Below are 16653 nucleotides of genomic sequence, written 5' to 3'. Positions count from 1 at the left end.
AAAATTATACAATTTTTTGTGGTTTCCACTGAAAATCCAAAACAGAAGGAGAGCATGAATGACAGAATTGAGACTGAACCTGATCTTCTGTAATTTCTTTCAAATGGTACTGCAGGAATCATCTGTGCATTGTGTTATTACTCAAAATTTGCAAATTAACTAGTAAAAGCTGTCGGAAAATGTGGTTAAGATGCAATATTTGCCTCTGAAATAGAGCAGAGAGGAAGTAGAAAGTATAGTATAGAAAATGCTCAAAATATATCAAGAATTATAATAAAATTCCATGATTCCTTGGTAAAGAATGAACATTTTCTCTTGATTAATGTTGAATTTTCACTGTTATCGCCTTTGAATCCCTGCATGTTCCTCCTGTGAATGCTCAGTTACAAGTAGAACAAAAGCAAAAGTATAGAAAAATTAGCATTAAAATATAATAATGGTATTCATTATGTGATCAGAATAATGTATATCATTGGATTTTAATTATTTATCACTCATGAAGCTCTCAAGCTGAATTTCCCCTCTGGGATCAATAAAAACTTCCCTTATTTTTCTGAATCTGCAGAATAACTAGCAAAAACAGTCGGAAAATGGGGTTGAAATACATTTTTTACATCTGAAATAGAGCAGAGAAGAAGTATATAGTAGAAGAAACTGAAAATACTCAAAGTAAATAAATAATTATACTTGAGAGAAATTAATCCAGGGTCAAGAATGAATGTCTTGTCTTGATTAATGTTGTTTTCACTTTTATCACCTTTGAATCCCTGCATGTTCCTCCTGCAAATGCTCATTTACATGTAAAATGATACTATTAAAGTGTTATGTGAGTAAAAGTATAGACAGATTAGTATTAGATAATGAAGTCCTTGGGCTGAATTTCCCTGCAGGGATCGATAACGTCTTCCCCTGCTCTTCTGAATTTGCAAAGTGACTTGTAAAAGCTGTCAGACAATGTGGATACAATGCAATATTTGAGTCTGAAATGTTGCAGAAAATGAAAATACTCAAAGTACATCAAGAATTACTCTTCAGTAACATTAGTCTGGGGTCAGTAATTAACCCTCCTGTTGTCCTCATTTACGGCCACCAAAAAATACTGTTTCCTTGTCTGAAAAAAAATCCAAAAATTCAGCAAAAAAATTCCACAAATTTCTGAAAATTCCACTGATTCCTTAAAAGTTTCCCTTAAAAGTTTAATTTTAAAAAAATCCCCAAAATTTGGCAAGAAAATTTAAAAAAAAAAAAAAAGTAAAAAGCTTCAAAAAATCCTAAAAATAAATAAAGTAATTACATTCATATTGGGAAAACTTCACATGTTTTCTTTAAGAACATTCACATAAAAATCAACCAAAACTCAGCGAAATTTGCTGGATTTTGGTTGATTTTTATGTGAATGTTCTTAAGAAACATTTTTAACATTTCTTTTTTCCACAAAAAAATGTTCAAAGATTTCCCAAAAATGTTGAAAATGTGGACACCAGAAGTTTCACTGTGGAATTTAGTTTTTTTTCCCAGACATTTTCAAACTTTAAACTGGGTCAGTTTTCACCCGCAGGACAACACGAGGGTTAACCTTTGGTCTTGTTTAACGTTCACCTTTCACTGTTATCGTCTTTGCATCTTCCTCCTGGCTCACGCCCCGTGTCGTCTCCGCCCCTGCAGGAGGGCCCGGCGGCTGCTGTCACGCTCCCAGCTGAGACACGCCTGCCGGCAGCCCTGCGAGCAAATCACCCTGCGCAGGGTCTCCCAGGGCCCGCCGCAGGGGCTGGTCCTCGCCCCTCCACACCCCCACCCCAGCCTGAGGATGCGAGGCCCCATCGTCATCCACGACTGATCGGACTCTGTGACCTCCACACCTCCACCTCCACCTCCTGTTCGCTCTCCAGACCCTTCCCTTTGCTTTCAACCCGTAAATACCATTATTCTAACCCCCCTTAGCAACAATTAAACAAGCTGTCTGGCAACAGAAGGATGTGATGCAATAGAAACATGAATCGACTGCAAGTGCTGCCTGTCATTAAACCCCCACCTGGGAAAGTGTTTGTACGTGTATATACTGTATTTGGGTGCATGTTGCAGTGTGTGTGTGTGTGTGTGTGTGTGTGTGTGTGTGTGTGTCAGACTCCGCCAACAACACAAACGTGAACGAAGGGAGATGTTGCTGTTCTTAGTTTTAATGGATGGACATAACGACGGAACTTTGTGTGACCTTTTTGTGTTGATGGTGAATTGTTGTGAAGTTTTATCAGTTTGTATATTTTGGGAGGGGGCATGGGGCTGGGCAAAAGACGGGAAAGGGGTGGGAAAAAAATGCATTTTTTGTGGGGGGTTATTGTGACATGGGAGAAGAGACGAATGTCTGCCGTTGACATAAAAAAAGAACAAATGCACTATACTGAGTCTGAAACGGCTGCTTTAGAGTTCCTTTTTTTCAGGCTCATCTTGAAGTAAAAACGAGCTGGTGCCGGTGTTGAAGAATGATGACCCGGAGACGTTATTTAACAACCCCCCAAAAGAAACGCTGTCAGTTATTCATGATGAATCTGCAGGGTTTTTTTTTGAAAATATAACAAGAAGTAGAAGAGCCAGCTTTACATCGAACAACATAATCCTCCCACATGAACCAGTGTATAATATATTGTATATCTCATTACAGCAGTGTAAATTCTACTCATCCTATTTCTATGGCCGACTGTACCTACCTAATCTAGCCCTGACTTGGGTACTAAAGCACCTCCTTTGCAGCAGAAAAAGGGCATGGATCTGTCATATTTCCCTCAAGGCTGTCACATGCTGGCTACTTTTTGAGGCAGAAATCAGTGCAACTTTGTCAGCTGCTGTCTGCAACTCTCCAACAACATCTGTTTTTCTGTTCTTTAACCCTCGTGTCGTCCTGTGGGTCAAAATTGACCCGTTTCAAAGTTTGAAAATGTGGAAAGAAAATTTATTTTCACAGTGAAACTTCTGATGTCCACAATTTCAACATTTTTGGGAAATGTTTGAACATTTTTTGGTGGAAAAAAAAAGAAATTTTAAAAATGTTTCTTCAAGAACATTCACAAAAAATCAACCAAAATCCAGCAAAATTTGCCGGATTTTGGTTGATTTATTGTGAATGTTCTTAAAGAAACTATTAGAAGTTTTACTGATGTGTATGTAATCACTGTAGAGATTTTTAAATTTTTTTTGAAGATTTTTACTCAGTTTTTAAAAATATTTATAAGAATTTTCTTGCCAAATTTGGGGGATTTTTTCAAATTAAACTTTTAAGGGAAACTTTTAAGGAATTATTGGAATTTTCTTCCTGAAGATTTTGCAAGTTTTCAGAAATTTGGGGATTATTTTGCGGAGTTTTTGGATTCTTTTCAGACTAGGAAACAATATTTTTTGGCGCCCTTAAATGAAGACAACAGGAGGGTTAAAGCTAACAATCACATGTTCCTCTCTCTTCCCCCTCCTTTTTGCTGCATGACAATGTTGCCCCAGGCCTCAAAAAGTTGCCCCCTCCTGCAGCCTTCAGGTTGTGTTTATTCTAAGTTTTGAAACTGGTATCGCCGCCGCATGTCTTTGAGGTGAGAGCCTCCACTGACCGATGGGGTCACATGATTTTTTCTCTTCATTCAGAATGTTTATGTTAGTGTTTCCTGTATGTCATGTGTTGAATTATGAATATGCCGAGAAAAATAAAAAGACATGCAAACCACTGTTCAACAGGACAAACAAAGTTTAAAGATGGATATAAAAAATCTTCGGCAGCAAGTTCACCAAATCACTATTCAAAAGGACACACAACGTTCAGAGATGACTGAACAGGGCATTCGACGTCTACAGATATATGTAGAAAATCTTAAGCTCAAAGTAAATGAAAGCAAAAATACAACTTTACACAACATAAAGATGCTTGATGAGCTGCTTGAAAGTCAACTGGATAAAACAGCCGCGACCACGGAGCTCAGCTGGATGCACAAGAGAGGCAAAGGTCACGGACTCGTCCATGGATTTTTCTTGGAAACACTCAAGCTGCTGCTGTTCAGCCTGGTTTTTTGGCGTCGCTATGGTAAAGGCCTGCTAAAAGTAGCTTGTGGGTTAGGTGCCACATATGCGGGTTTACTGCTAGCATCAGCGGTTGTCTGCGTAGCCCGCTGATCGGTGCCTGTAAAGCTCAGACAGATGCATTTGCCCTAACTGCCAATGATGCTAGATTACCTGTGTGTTTAATATGTGGTGAGAAATTATCGAATAAGACAAAATGTAACCTTGACAGACATTTTCAAAATAAGCACTCAGCATTCACTGAAAAGTACACAAGTGAAGATGAGCGAAAGAGAGCAATTTTGGAACTGCAACAGAAAGTTGAACAGACATTCTTACCTGACTATTTTAAATATTAAGCTTAAGACCCTACATGCAAATTTACTTGTATAAATTAAACATTAAGGTTAAGACAATATAATACTTCAACATTCACATTTATCTAAGATACTATTAAGGTTACCCAGATAGCAAACTATGGGTGAATCAATGTTGAATCTATGTTGAGACCTAACGTAGAAATTATATAGAAAGCGCAAGGTTGATAAAATGTTGAGTCAACGTTTGCTTACATAGATTACATGTTTGCAAACATAGATTCAACATTAATTAAACATTGACCTGTCAAACATTTTAACTAAACCAAAATACAACGTAGATTCAATGGCATCTTTTAAACACAAACTTCAATGTCGACAAAATGTTGTTGAATCAACATTGATCCAACCATCAATCTTCAACCGTAACCAAAATTCAACCTTCTTAACCCTAATTCAACATTGATTTAACATCTTTTGTTATCTGGGTAAAGTGTGATTTATGGTTGAAAAGCAAATGTTGACTCAACATTTTATCAACCTTGCGCTTTCTGTATAATTTCTACGTTAGGTCTCAACATAGATTCAACATTGATTCACCCATAGTTTGCTATCTGGGTATGACCCTACAATAATATTCATTATATATTTAACTCACGTTTTCACTTTATGTTGATTTCCTTTCTACGCGAATGGTTTTATTTTTAAATTATACAAATCCTCGTTGTTTTGTGTTTTATTTCCTTTCCTTTTGCCTTTCTTAATCAAAAACACCATATTTCTCAGTGTTCTTGGTTTGTTCGAGCTTTATGAGAGGTACGTGAACGCAGCACGTGAGTCGGCTCAGTGGAAGCTGTTCTCGGCTGAACGCTGTGAGACCACCGGCGTCCCGTAAACTTCTCATCCGGTCGGCATCGTTTCTGCAGCTACACGGGCTACAAACCAAAAAATTACCAAAATCAAACGTTTTCGGTCATCGCCGGTGCTCGTGGCTTTCTTAAACCGACTTCCCGACCGTTTACTGCCGAAGCTCCAGTGGCGCAATCGGTTAGCGCGCGGTACTTATAAGACAGTATTCAGCAAAGCAATGCCGAGGTTGTGAGTTCGAGCCTCACCTGGAGCAGAGTTTTTAGTCTTAGCTCAGCGTCACCTGGAGGCAGCAGGTAAACCCCAATGAGAGGGAATTTCCTGTCCTGCGCACCAGCGACGTCTGTCACCACTAAACTGGTTACATGTCCAGACACAGGATTCTAAGAATGAGAATACATTCTCTAGCTTCTTGTTACTTCTGTGTTTGATTGATTAGAGCCGAAAAAAAGCTGCTGTTAATAAATGAAAAACTACCATGTCATTAACCTTCATCCATCCACTTGGGGTGAGTGCGGAATTTGCCTTTTCCGACAAGATGTTACTTTAAAAAAACTCTTTCATATCAAAATGAAAACTGATTTCTATCAATTAATGTTATTTAATTAAAATATTAAATGTAAAATAAATGACTGCATCAGTATTGACCGCTTTTGAAGATGACAGATGTGTGTTTTTGATCAGATTGTCTTGCAGAACTGGACTACTATCGATTCTAATGCACAGTTTCTTAGCACAACACTTGTTTGACCACCCAATCTCATGAATACCTGTTTTATGGATGTTCATAAATTAAAGCATGGTGGAGGCATCATCATGACGTAAAGCATGGTGGTGGCAGCATCATGATTAAAGCATGGTGGTGGCAGCATCATGACATGAAGCATGGTGGTGGCAGCATCGTGATGTGAAGCATGGTGGTGGCAGCATCATGACGTGAAGCATGGTGGTGACACCATCATGACGTGAAGCATGGTGGTGGCAGCATCGTGATGTGAAGTATGGTGGTGGCAGCATCATGATTAAAGCATGGTGGTGGCAGCATCATGACGTGAAGCATGGTGGTGGCAGCATCGTGATGTGAAGCATGGTGGTGGCAGCGTCGTGATGTGAAGTATGGTGGTGGCAGCATCATGATTAAAGCATGGTGGTGGCAGCATCATGACGTGAAGCATGGTGGTGGCAGCATCGTGATGTGAAGCATGGTGGTGGCAGCATCATGACGTGAAGCATGGTGGTGACAGCATCATGACGTGAAGCATGGTGGTGGCAGCATCGTGATGTAAAGCATGGTGGTGACAGCATCATGACGTGAAGCATGGTGGTGGCAGCATCGTGATGTGAAGCATGGTGGTGGCAGCATCATGATGTGAAGCATGGTGGTGGCAGCATCATGACGTGAAGCATGGTGGTGGCAGCATCGTGATGTGAATGACTGCATCAGTATTGACCGCTTTTGAAGATGACAGATGTGTGTTTTTGATCAGATTGTCTTGCAGAACTGGACTACTATCGATTCTAATGCACAGTTTCTTAGCACAACACTTGTTTGACCACCCAATCTCATGAATACCTGTTTTATGGATGTTCATAAATTAAAGCATGGTGGAGGCATCATCATGACGTAAAGCATGGTGGTGGCAGCATCATGATTAAAGCATGGTGGTGGCAGCATCATGATTAAAGCATGGTGGTGGCAGCATCGTGACGTGAAGCATGGTGGTGACAGCATCATGACGTGAAGCATGGTGGTGGCAGCATCATGATGTGAAGCATGGTGGTGACAGCATCATGACGTGAAGCATGGTGGTGACAGCATCATGACGTGAAGCATGGTGGTGGCAGCATCATGATGTGAAGCATGGTGGTGACAGCATCATGACGTGAAGCATGGTGGTGGCAGCATCATGACGTGAAGCATGGTGGTGACAGCATCATGACGTGAAGCATGGTGGTGACAGCATCATGACGTGAAGCATGGTGGTGGCAGCATCATGATGTGAAGCATGGTGGTGACAGCATCATGACGTGAAGCATGGTGGTGACAGCATCATGACGTGAAGCATGGTGGTGGCGGCATCGTGATGTGAAGCATGGTGGTGACAGCATCATGACGTGAAGCATGGTGGTGACAGCATCGTGATGTGAAGCATGGTGGTGACAGCATCATGACGTGAAGCATGGTGGTGACAGCATCATGACGTGAAGCATGGTGGTGGCAGCATCGTGACGTGAAGCATGGTGGTGACAGCATCATGACGTGAAGCATGGTGGTGGCGGCATCGTGATGTGAAGCATGGTGGTGACAGCATCATGACGTAAAGCATAGTGGTGACAGCATCATGACGTGAAGCATGGTGGTGGCGGCATCGTGATGTGGGGATGCTTCTCAGCAGCAGGCAGGAGAAGACAGCAAAATGAATGTTGTGAAATGACCAAACTCTGCCTTTCCATTTAATTCTTTTATAAAAATGAATCATGTCATGTTCTGTTAATAAATCATATTTATAATTCCAAGCAATTTTATTTTTTCAGTACCTTTAGACATACTGCAGCTCAAAATGCTATACATAAAAAAGAAAAAGACATGATTTAAACAACAGTTGTAATAATAAAATATATTCAGAACATGAAGAGAAGGAAGGAGGTTTATTTTGTTTGTTAGAGCTCCAAGATGTGCTTGACTGTGATAAATCTCTATAATAAACTTTAGGATGACATTGGTTTTTATGTTTCAATTGCAAGCCGATTAAGATTGATTAGATTTGCTGTTGTTGAAATGTTGATGCATATAAATGAAGCATAGATAATGTTGACTTGAAATTACTGAAAACAAACTGATGCCAGCAGTATGTTTAATGAGACTGTAAGCGCTAATATGGATGCTACTCTTAACACAATTTATGTTTTCATGGAGAATAAAATTGGAACGTTATGAAGAACACAATAATGATCCATCAATAAACTTTTAAAATTTAAAACACATTTTTCAAAACAACATAAAGGAACCAATAAATGCTTAATTAAGAAATGATGGAACTTGAAGATGTCATTTTAAAGGAGAAACGTAGATATTTCATTATGACTGTCCAATAAGTTTCAGAATGATGAGCTTTCTAACGATTTCCATGACATTCAATTAACAGTCTGGAGAGGACTCGATGCAAAACTAAACTGCACTTGTTTTCCCAATAACACAAACACTGCACCACCATAAAGGTAAGGTAACGCTACAGAGCACTTTCAAACAACAATGCAATTCATTGTGACTTAATACATAATATACATCAAAACAAGGCATAGAAAACACAAAGTTGAAAATCATTAGGCATGATTTAGCTTGTTCTTATGATTCGTTGCATTTTTCTTTTATATTGGTGTTTTAAATAACTGTATAACTGTAATAATAATAATAACTGTATTAGGAGTTTATTTCATATCAGTTCTTCTTTTAAATGTATTTATTAAATGATTTAACAATTACTTTTTAAAATTTGTGCAGCACTTTGAGCTGAAGGTTGCTATTAAAAAGTAGCATGAAATAAGCTTGACTATTTGTATTATAATTATTATTTCCTGATTTCATAAGTAAAGTTTAATGAACAAGGAAAACAGCATAAATGATGTCAACTGAGTATTTGCGTAACTTTGCGTGAAAACATTTAACGATTGCCTTAATAATTTTAGAGTCAGACATCTTTTGTGTGTTTTTACTTTAGATATATGTATTCTTGATGATTTTTATTGGCAAATATATGCTGCATAATCATATAAAACAATAAATGCTAACATGTAATTCCATTAAAACTTAAGTTATTTCATTATCAATTAAAATCCTTAATTTAAAATATATCACATTTGACATATATCCTGTTTGACGATGAAAACTACAGAAATAAATAACGGAGAATTTCCCTTGGGATTAATAAAGTTGTGTCTTATCTTACGCTGTAACAAGTTTCTGTAGTTTTTACAGTAATATTACTGTAAAATGACCAAATAGCTACTGTAGAACCTGTTTACAGTAAGTTGCTGTCGATCTGCAATGCATCATGGGTAAAATTTACCGAGAGGCTAAATTTACAGTAGAATTTTTTTTGTTACTGTTAATCACTTTACGGTAATTCTGAGCATTTTGCATTATTCAAGGAGGAGGAGGAGCCGGCGCCATCTGTAAAAAAAAATAGAGTACCCTATTACTGTGATTGCATTTACAGTAGAATCATTTTTACTGTAGCACCATTTACAGTAGAATCATTTTTACTGTAGCAACATTTACAGTAGGATCATTTTTACTGTAGCAACATTTACAATAGGATCATTTTTACTGTGACAAAAAAAATACAGTACCCTATTACTGTGATTGCATTTACAGTAGGATCATATTTACTGTAGCAACATTTACAGTAGGATCTTTTTTATTGTAGCACCATTTACAGTAAGATCTTTTTTACTGTAACAACATTTACAGTAGGATCTTTTTTATTGTAGCACCATTTACAGTAGGATCATTTTTACTGTAGCAACATTTACAGTAGAATCATTTTTACTGTAGCAACATTTACAGTAGGATCTTTTTTATTGTAGCACCATTTACAGTAAGATCTTTTTTACTGTAGCAACATTTACAGTAGGATCTTTTTTACTGTAGCAACATTTACAGTAGGATCATTTTTACTGTAGCAACATTTATAGTCAGAATTATCTGACTGTAAATGGCAACATAGGTACTGTGATTAAGTTTACAGTAAGCTTACTGTAAAACATTCTACAGCAACCTGCTTGCCAATTGCTGCCAGTAAGTACATTTAATGGTAAGCTTTTTACAGTGTATCTTATCTTATCTTATCTTATCTTATATCTTATCTTACAGTTGTACAGAAGTAATCACAGCAAAGCTAAATATTTTTATTTTCTTCAAATTATGTTTTTTAAACACCTAAGTAGATCCCACAGATTTTATTCCACCTTCCTCATCCTCTCAGGTGTGTTGCTCAGCAGCTCCCCCTTCAGCCAAAAGCCGGAACTGCTGTTCTTCTGTAATACCAGCTGTCCACCACTAGAGGGAGCTACAACTGCACCAAACAGCCAAGTGCTCCAATGGCTCCACACATTTAAGGGTCACTTCACTTTAAAAAAAAGCATAAATAAATAAATTTAACAGCAGAGGGATGCAGGAGAGGCTATTTTTAGGCAACCTGAGGTCATCTTTATGATTCTTTACATTCATAAATCTATTTAATGGCGGTTATTGATGACATTTTCAGTTTAGTTGTTAAAAAAAACCTTCAGAAATGCCCCTAATATTAGATTCTTAGCAGGTGCATGCGGATCCATTCATTTCATTTTTTAAATTTATTTAGACAGGACAGTGCATATTAATGAAATCTTCATAAGTTTACACAAGGTTGCAGTAAATAAGCCAGATTTAGCACAAGTGCTAATTTCCACCCGTTGTCCCAAACATAAAAGAAAAACATACAAGGTTACAGATGTATGATAAACAATAAAGTAAAAGAAAGACAATGATAACTGAATTCTTTCTCGATTAAACCTACCCTAAAATGATATTATTTTATTAAAATGCTTACAGTTAAAGTGCCTGATTTTGCCAATGTTCACAAGTTTGATTGTTAATGAGCCATGCCTTATACTGTCTCTCAAAACTGAAAAAGGTGGAGCTTTCTCCGATAGCTATAGGTGGAGTATTCCAGTTTGTGCAACCTTTAATAGATACTTATACTTACTTCTACTTAGAACAGATTCTTTCACTGCATCCTCAAATCTGTGTTGATGAAAACGCCTGCCTTCCTGAACACTTTAATCGTTTTAAGACGTTGTTTATTTCACTGTTCACAACTGTTACACGCCTCTATCCTCAGCATGTGTGTGTGTGTTTGTGTGCAGGTCTGTCGTCCTCTAAGCCCCTGTAAAGCTGGGAATGAACAAGCAGAAGATTGCAGTAATGATGTGACCCAGATGTCCCGGGTGCAGAAAATGAGAGTGCAGATCGTACCTCCCACCACCCCCTCCATCCGGCCCGGGACACAATCACAGAGCGTTTAGCGGGCTGGTAATGTGTACATCACTTGAGAGGGAATCTTGTACTGTGTGTGTGTGTGTGTGTGTGTGAGCACACTGTGTGTGTTTTTAAGCTCATCCAGATCCATGTAAACATCAGATTTTTGGAGTGTGTGCCACTTGTTCTTGGCGCTCCGGATTAGATGTAACAGTTTTTTAATTTACTCCCCTCAGCTGCCTCCATAAGACACTTAAAGCTTCGACCCTAACATAACCTCCTCCTCCTCCTCCTCCTCCTCCTCCTCCTCTTCCTCCTCCCCTCTAACTCACCCATTCCCTGAGGTCACCAGGTGGCTGAACAATCACATAACACACACCACCCTGACAGTAGGCTCAGCGGGCCACTTTATTCAATGAGAAGCCTGGAGTGTGTGTGTGTGTGTGTGTGTGTGTGTGTGTACATGTTTATCTATACCGGTGGGGACTTGGTGGGGACTTTGACCTGACTCCACACTATCTCGGTGGGGACTCGCGTCACGGTGGGGACCAAAAATGAGGTCCCCACGGGGGGAAACAGTGTTTTCTTGGCCATGTTGTTGTTACTGAAAAGAGTAAAAGTGCAAAAAAGTTTCTTTAGGGTTAGGCATTGTTTTGGTGTTGGTTAAGGTTAGGGTTAGGGTAAGGGTAAGGGTAAGGGTTAGGGGTTAGATATGAATGGGAGTCAATGGTAAGTCCCCACGGGGATATAAGAACCAGACATCTGTGTGTGTGTGTGTGTGTGTGTGTGTGTGTGTGTGTGTTCTTGTACTTGCTACATTGTGAGAACCATTTTCTGCATTTAACTATCAAAGTGAGGACATTTTTACAAAGTGAGGACATTTTGGCCGGTCCTCACTTTGAAACAGCCATGTTTGAGGGTGAAGACTTGTTTTTAGAGAACAGGTATGAATTGAGGTTTGGTTAAGGTTAGGGTAAGGATTAAGTTTAGGTTAGGGTAAGGCTCTAGGAAATGCATTACGCCTATGGATGTCCTCACTAAGATAGAAGTACAAACATGTGTGTGTGTGTGTGTGTGTGTGTGTGTGTGTGTGTGTGTGTGTGTGTGTGTTGGGGATTGAGGAGGGCAGAGGGGGGGAATGGGGGACAAAAGAGTTTAATATTTGGGATAAGCTGCGATTGAACATCCTGAGATCAGAGCAGAATGATCAAATTCTGCCAGTGATAATCCCTCATCTTGGAAAATTAAATACCACTCTGCCTCTCTCCCTTCTTCTGCTGCTCACACACACACACACACACACACACACACACACACACACACACACACACACACACACACACAACACACTCCTTACACACACACACACACACACACACACACACACACACACACACACACATAAAGTCCTAATCTGACATGTGTCTCATAACCCTGGTTGGTTCCTTAGGGAGCTGTTCTGATATCTGATGAGTTTTTCATTAATAAGACACAAGTCTAATCTCGAGGGAGAAACACAAAATGACAACGGATAAGCCCTGCTTTCCCCCGTCCAGCCATCGCACACACACACACACACACACACACACACACACACACACACACACACACACACACACACACACACACACACACACACACACACATTCACTGATACACTATAAAGAAACATCTTTATACATACACTTATATTATGCCTTAATCTCCTCACCCTAGTTTTATTCACTGCAGCCTGTAACATCTCTGTTATTCTAATAAACGAATTGTTATCTTTGTTTGAACTCTTGGCAGGATTTTCTGGTAACTGGAGGAGCTGCATCTTACGGTTTGAGTAACTTTCTGACGAGGTGGTGATTGGTCAACAGTGCAGAGGTGACCGTTTCTGTCACTTTTGATGTATCGAAGCAATTGCAACACTTTTACTAACTGACTTCCCGAAGAAAAAAAAAGCTTCTGGTGGCCTCATCCTGCCTCCAAAACCTCCCTGTCATGTCGCTGTAGCCTCAATGCACAGAATTATGTTGTTGTTGGGTTCACAGCAAAAAGAAAGCAGAAATCCTCCCCAAAAGATCAGGTTTATTTTATTTAAGTTTGAACTAAAACTTCAATTACATATTTTTCTAATCATCTTAATGTGCAACAGCCAATTCATACTGAGCATTTTACTTGCATTACACACTTTTAAGCACACGTTGCACCTCATTCACACTTTTACACTTTTAAAAAAAATACTTGTTCCTATTTACTTGTATATATGTATAATTAAGTACTTGTTTTATACAGCTCTTTGTTGTTTTTTTGGAAATGCCAACAAAGTTTTGTTGGATAAATGCAATGACAATAAATATCCTTGGATCCTTGAATATTTCCCATTATTAGAAAGAAAAACTGTGTATAGAGACTAAAAAAATATTAATTAAAAAAAATGTAATTGCTATTTTGCAAATTTTTTCATTAAAAATGTTTCCATTCCAATATTCTGTTAAATTATTAATATTATCTTGTTAAATAACAGAAAAATGCATTAATTTGCATGTTGACTACACATTTTTTAACGTGACATCGAAAATTAATATTTTTTATTAATAGTAATTCATTGTTTTACAGCATGTGACCAAAATATTACACTGTTTTACTTTATTTAAATCAGCTAGAATGTTTTTATTTTTTACATTTAAAAAACAATTAATGTCTAGTCCTTTTGTACTATTTTTTTGATACTACTTCCAAATGTGCTTTTATTTTTTCATATTTATTTATTTAGTTTTATTTAGATATTGCATTTTATCTTTGTGAGTTTTCCACTCTCGCACTTTGATTCTTGTGTCTAAACTGAGAGATGTGTTTGTTGGTCTGGGAGGGTTGTTTATAGAGAGAAGTTATGTGGGGTTTTTGAATGTTTTTTGAGGGGAACAGAGAATATAGACTGCAGCCCAGTTGCACTGTATGATTTGAAATTGCTTTAATAAAAAAGTATGTTTAAATAAATAAATAAATAAATCAGCAAAACAATTATCATTATTTTACAAATATTCACCATTATTTCTTTACTGTTCTACCAGCTTTGAATGTTACAACATTTCACTGTCTCGTCTTATAGACTCTTACCTTCATTTAAAAAAAATGAAATATATAATGCTGGAATACTGCAGCACTCAAAACCTCTCAGATGATGATAGTTTGAGCAGATTTAAATACAGGAAAACAGAATTATTTTACACCAACTTATTACTATATAATTTTACAAAACAGAATAAAGCAAATTGCTCAAAAAAGAACTGCAGGTAAAATCGGTTAAATGCTTTATTTCTTACAGTACATTCAGATCATAATTTGTTAGAGTACATAATATTGTAGGTAATTAACCTTAATATTTAAATTAGTCAAGTCAAATTGTATTTGGAATAATATTGCAGATTTTCAGCCATAACATTTGCTTAACTCATATTTCTTTTCTGAAAAGCACTTTGGCTCACCGGCTGTTTAAATTAATAACAGTGAATTGACTTGAATTAACAATGGTATAATATTGTGAATGTTACTAAACATAGAAACCGAGAGTCGGGATTTGATTTTACCTGTTTCACCTATTTCTGAACAGTCATGTTTTCATTTTTTTGTTTTGTTTTGTTGCATGGTGGATAGCTCATACTACAATACCCATGAGCCTTGGTAACCGTTGCTATGGAGAGGAATCTTAAGCATGAGCAGAGTGGGAGCACTTCATTACTGAAGCTGTGTACAAAATTACACCATAATGAAATAATCTGAAATTAATTCTTGTTCCAAAGTGTTATTAATTAAAGACGCAGAAATTCAAGCTCGTTAAATGAATGTTTGTTTGTTTTTTTGGTCAAAATGTACCTAATGAGCTAAATTCTCCCCTATGTTTTTACGTACATAGACTCTTACCTTCAGCATTTCTTATTACAGATCTGTTTTTTTAATTCAATAACTTGTGGAGTAAGTACTCCAACTATCATTCAGCTCATATTTTTCATCTGTGTATCTTCCAGTAAAATACAGTTGAAAAAGGTGCTTCTCAGCTCAGTGACAGCAAATGTCCAGAGTAGAAATAGAGGGTCTGGATCACACTGCTGAATTCACAGCTTTTCATCATGCAGAGGGACTAATGTTACTGCGCTACTGCGTCTTCATCAGGGCCAAAGTTGACAAAGACCTGAGGCAAACACATACTGTATGTTCGACCTAAACCAGGTGTGCAGTTGTCATTGAGTAATTGGTTAAGCAGGATTTCAAATCTATTGGATGAAAAATCAAAAGGTGGAGCTGTCTTCATCATTGCTGAAATGCCACACCCCCTCTGTACACTGAGAACTTCTCCACTCTGAAAATAAATGAGAATAATGAATTAACTCCTCCCACTTCACAGCTCTATTCAGGCATTAAATGGCAGCTTTAAGAAGCTGTTAGATTATCTTAAAAGCTCTTTATTTGAATTACTCGGAGGCCTTAGGAATCAGCCGGCATAGCAGGGGTGCCCTGATTACTTTGGGGGTTTTAGGCGTTGATCATGAACCGCAGTGTCCCCTGTTGGAGTCTGACCTTTGACCGTTGTTGTCACATTTTATTACTTGTCTGTCTCTCTCTACTATTTCCTGTCTTCTTTCTACGAGTGGCTCACTAATAAACAAATATCTCGTCCCAAAACAGCTCAAAACATAGAAGAATCTGCTGCATGGATATACTGAAGTTCAGAACCACATTTTTTTCATCTCAAACATGAATAATACTATGAATGTCTCACCACGAGACCAAGCAGCGCTCATGTACAACATGTACTGTACATATCATGTGGAGAACCTTTAGACCTACTGCAGCTCCTTGAACCACTTTTAGATCTTTCATTTTCATGAAATACTTCCTTACTCTTCCTGCTCCAGCCTGCTGTATTGAAATGTGTTGCATTTATGATTGAAGTTATCACAATTTCCTGCAGATTACATTAACCTTCTAGCTGTCCCCAGGGCAAAAGTGAGTAGATGACCTCCTATTAAGCCCTCATTCTTCCCACTCTCTGCACAGGATGTACAGTTTTTTATGCTGAAATACTTCTGCAGCACCGTGGGAAGTTCCTTGCTGTGCCCAGTTGGTAATCCAACCTTGGGTACGGTGTTAATTTGTATTCGTTGCCGGTGTGCACTGTGATCTTGGTAACGCTTGAAGTTTCTCCTTATAACCTGACTACGTTTAAATCGGAGATCCTCGTAAAAACATCCAGCAGTATAGTAGTTAATATTTGACACCCTGAGTGGTTAACATGACAGAGAGTTTGAGCAATAATTACCACCCCCTATGGCATTCCTATAGGTGTGATGATTGGTGAGATAACGTCATTTCGTCTGACGTGTGCAGAAAGAAGACCATGTGTCATGCAATAATGCATGGTACAAT

General features: G+C 38.1%; 1 protein-coding gene and 1 non-coding gene across 3 annotated transcripts in view; both read left to right on the top strand.

Moving 5' to 3' along the window:
• Nucleotides 1-3714, top strand: part of mta3 (metastasis associated 1 family, member 3) — a 30053-nt gene extending 26339 nt beyond the window's left edge. The window contains exon 19 of one of the 2 annotated variants that reach the window (XM_022189846.2): nucleotides 1666-3714. In XM_022189846.2, coding sequence (XP_022045538.1) covers nucleotides 1666-1837 — 172 coding nt within the window. In that variant the 3' untranslated portion in view covers nucleotides 1838-3714. The remainder of the gene's footprint in view (nucleotides 1-1665) is intronic. The other variant, XM_022189847.2, reaches the window with a different exon arrangement.
• A 1667-nt stretch (nucleotides 3715-5381) lies between these two features.
• Nucleotides 5382-5475, top strand: trnai-uau (transfer RNA isoleucine (anticodon UAU)). The gene is made up of 2 exons: nucleotides 5382-5419; nucleotides 5440-5475. It is a non-coding gene; the product is annotated as a tRNA-Ile (tRNA).
• The last annotated feature ends 11178 nt before the right edge of the window (nucleotides 5476-16653 follow it).

This window comes from Acanthochromis polyacanthus, chromosome 19 (genome assembly GCF_021347895.1).
Source record: "Acanthochromis polyacanthus isolate Apoly-LR-REF ecotype Palm Island chromosome 19, KAUST_Apoly_ChrSc, whole genome shotgun sequence".
In the NCBI taxonomy this organism is placed as follows: Eukaryota; Metazoa; Chordata; class Actinopteri; family Pomacentridae; genus Acanthochromis; species Acanthochromis polyacanthus.
This window is presented reverse-complemented; position numbering and strand designations above follow the sequence as displayed.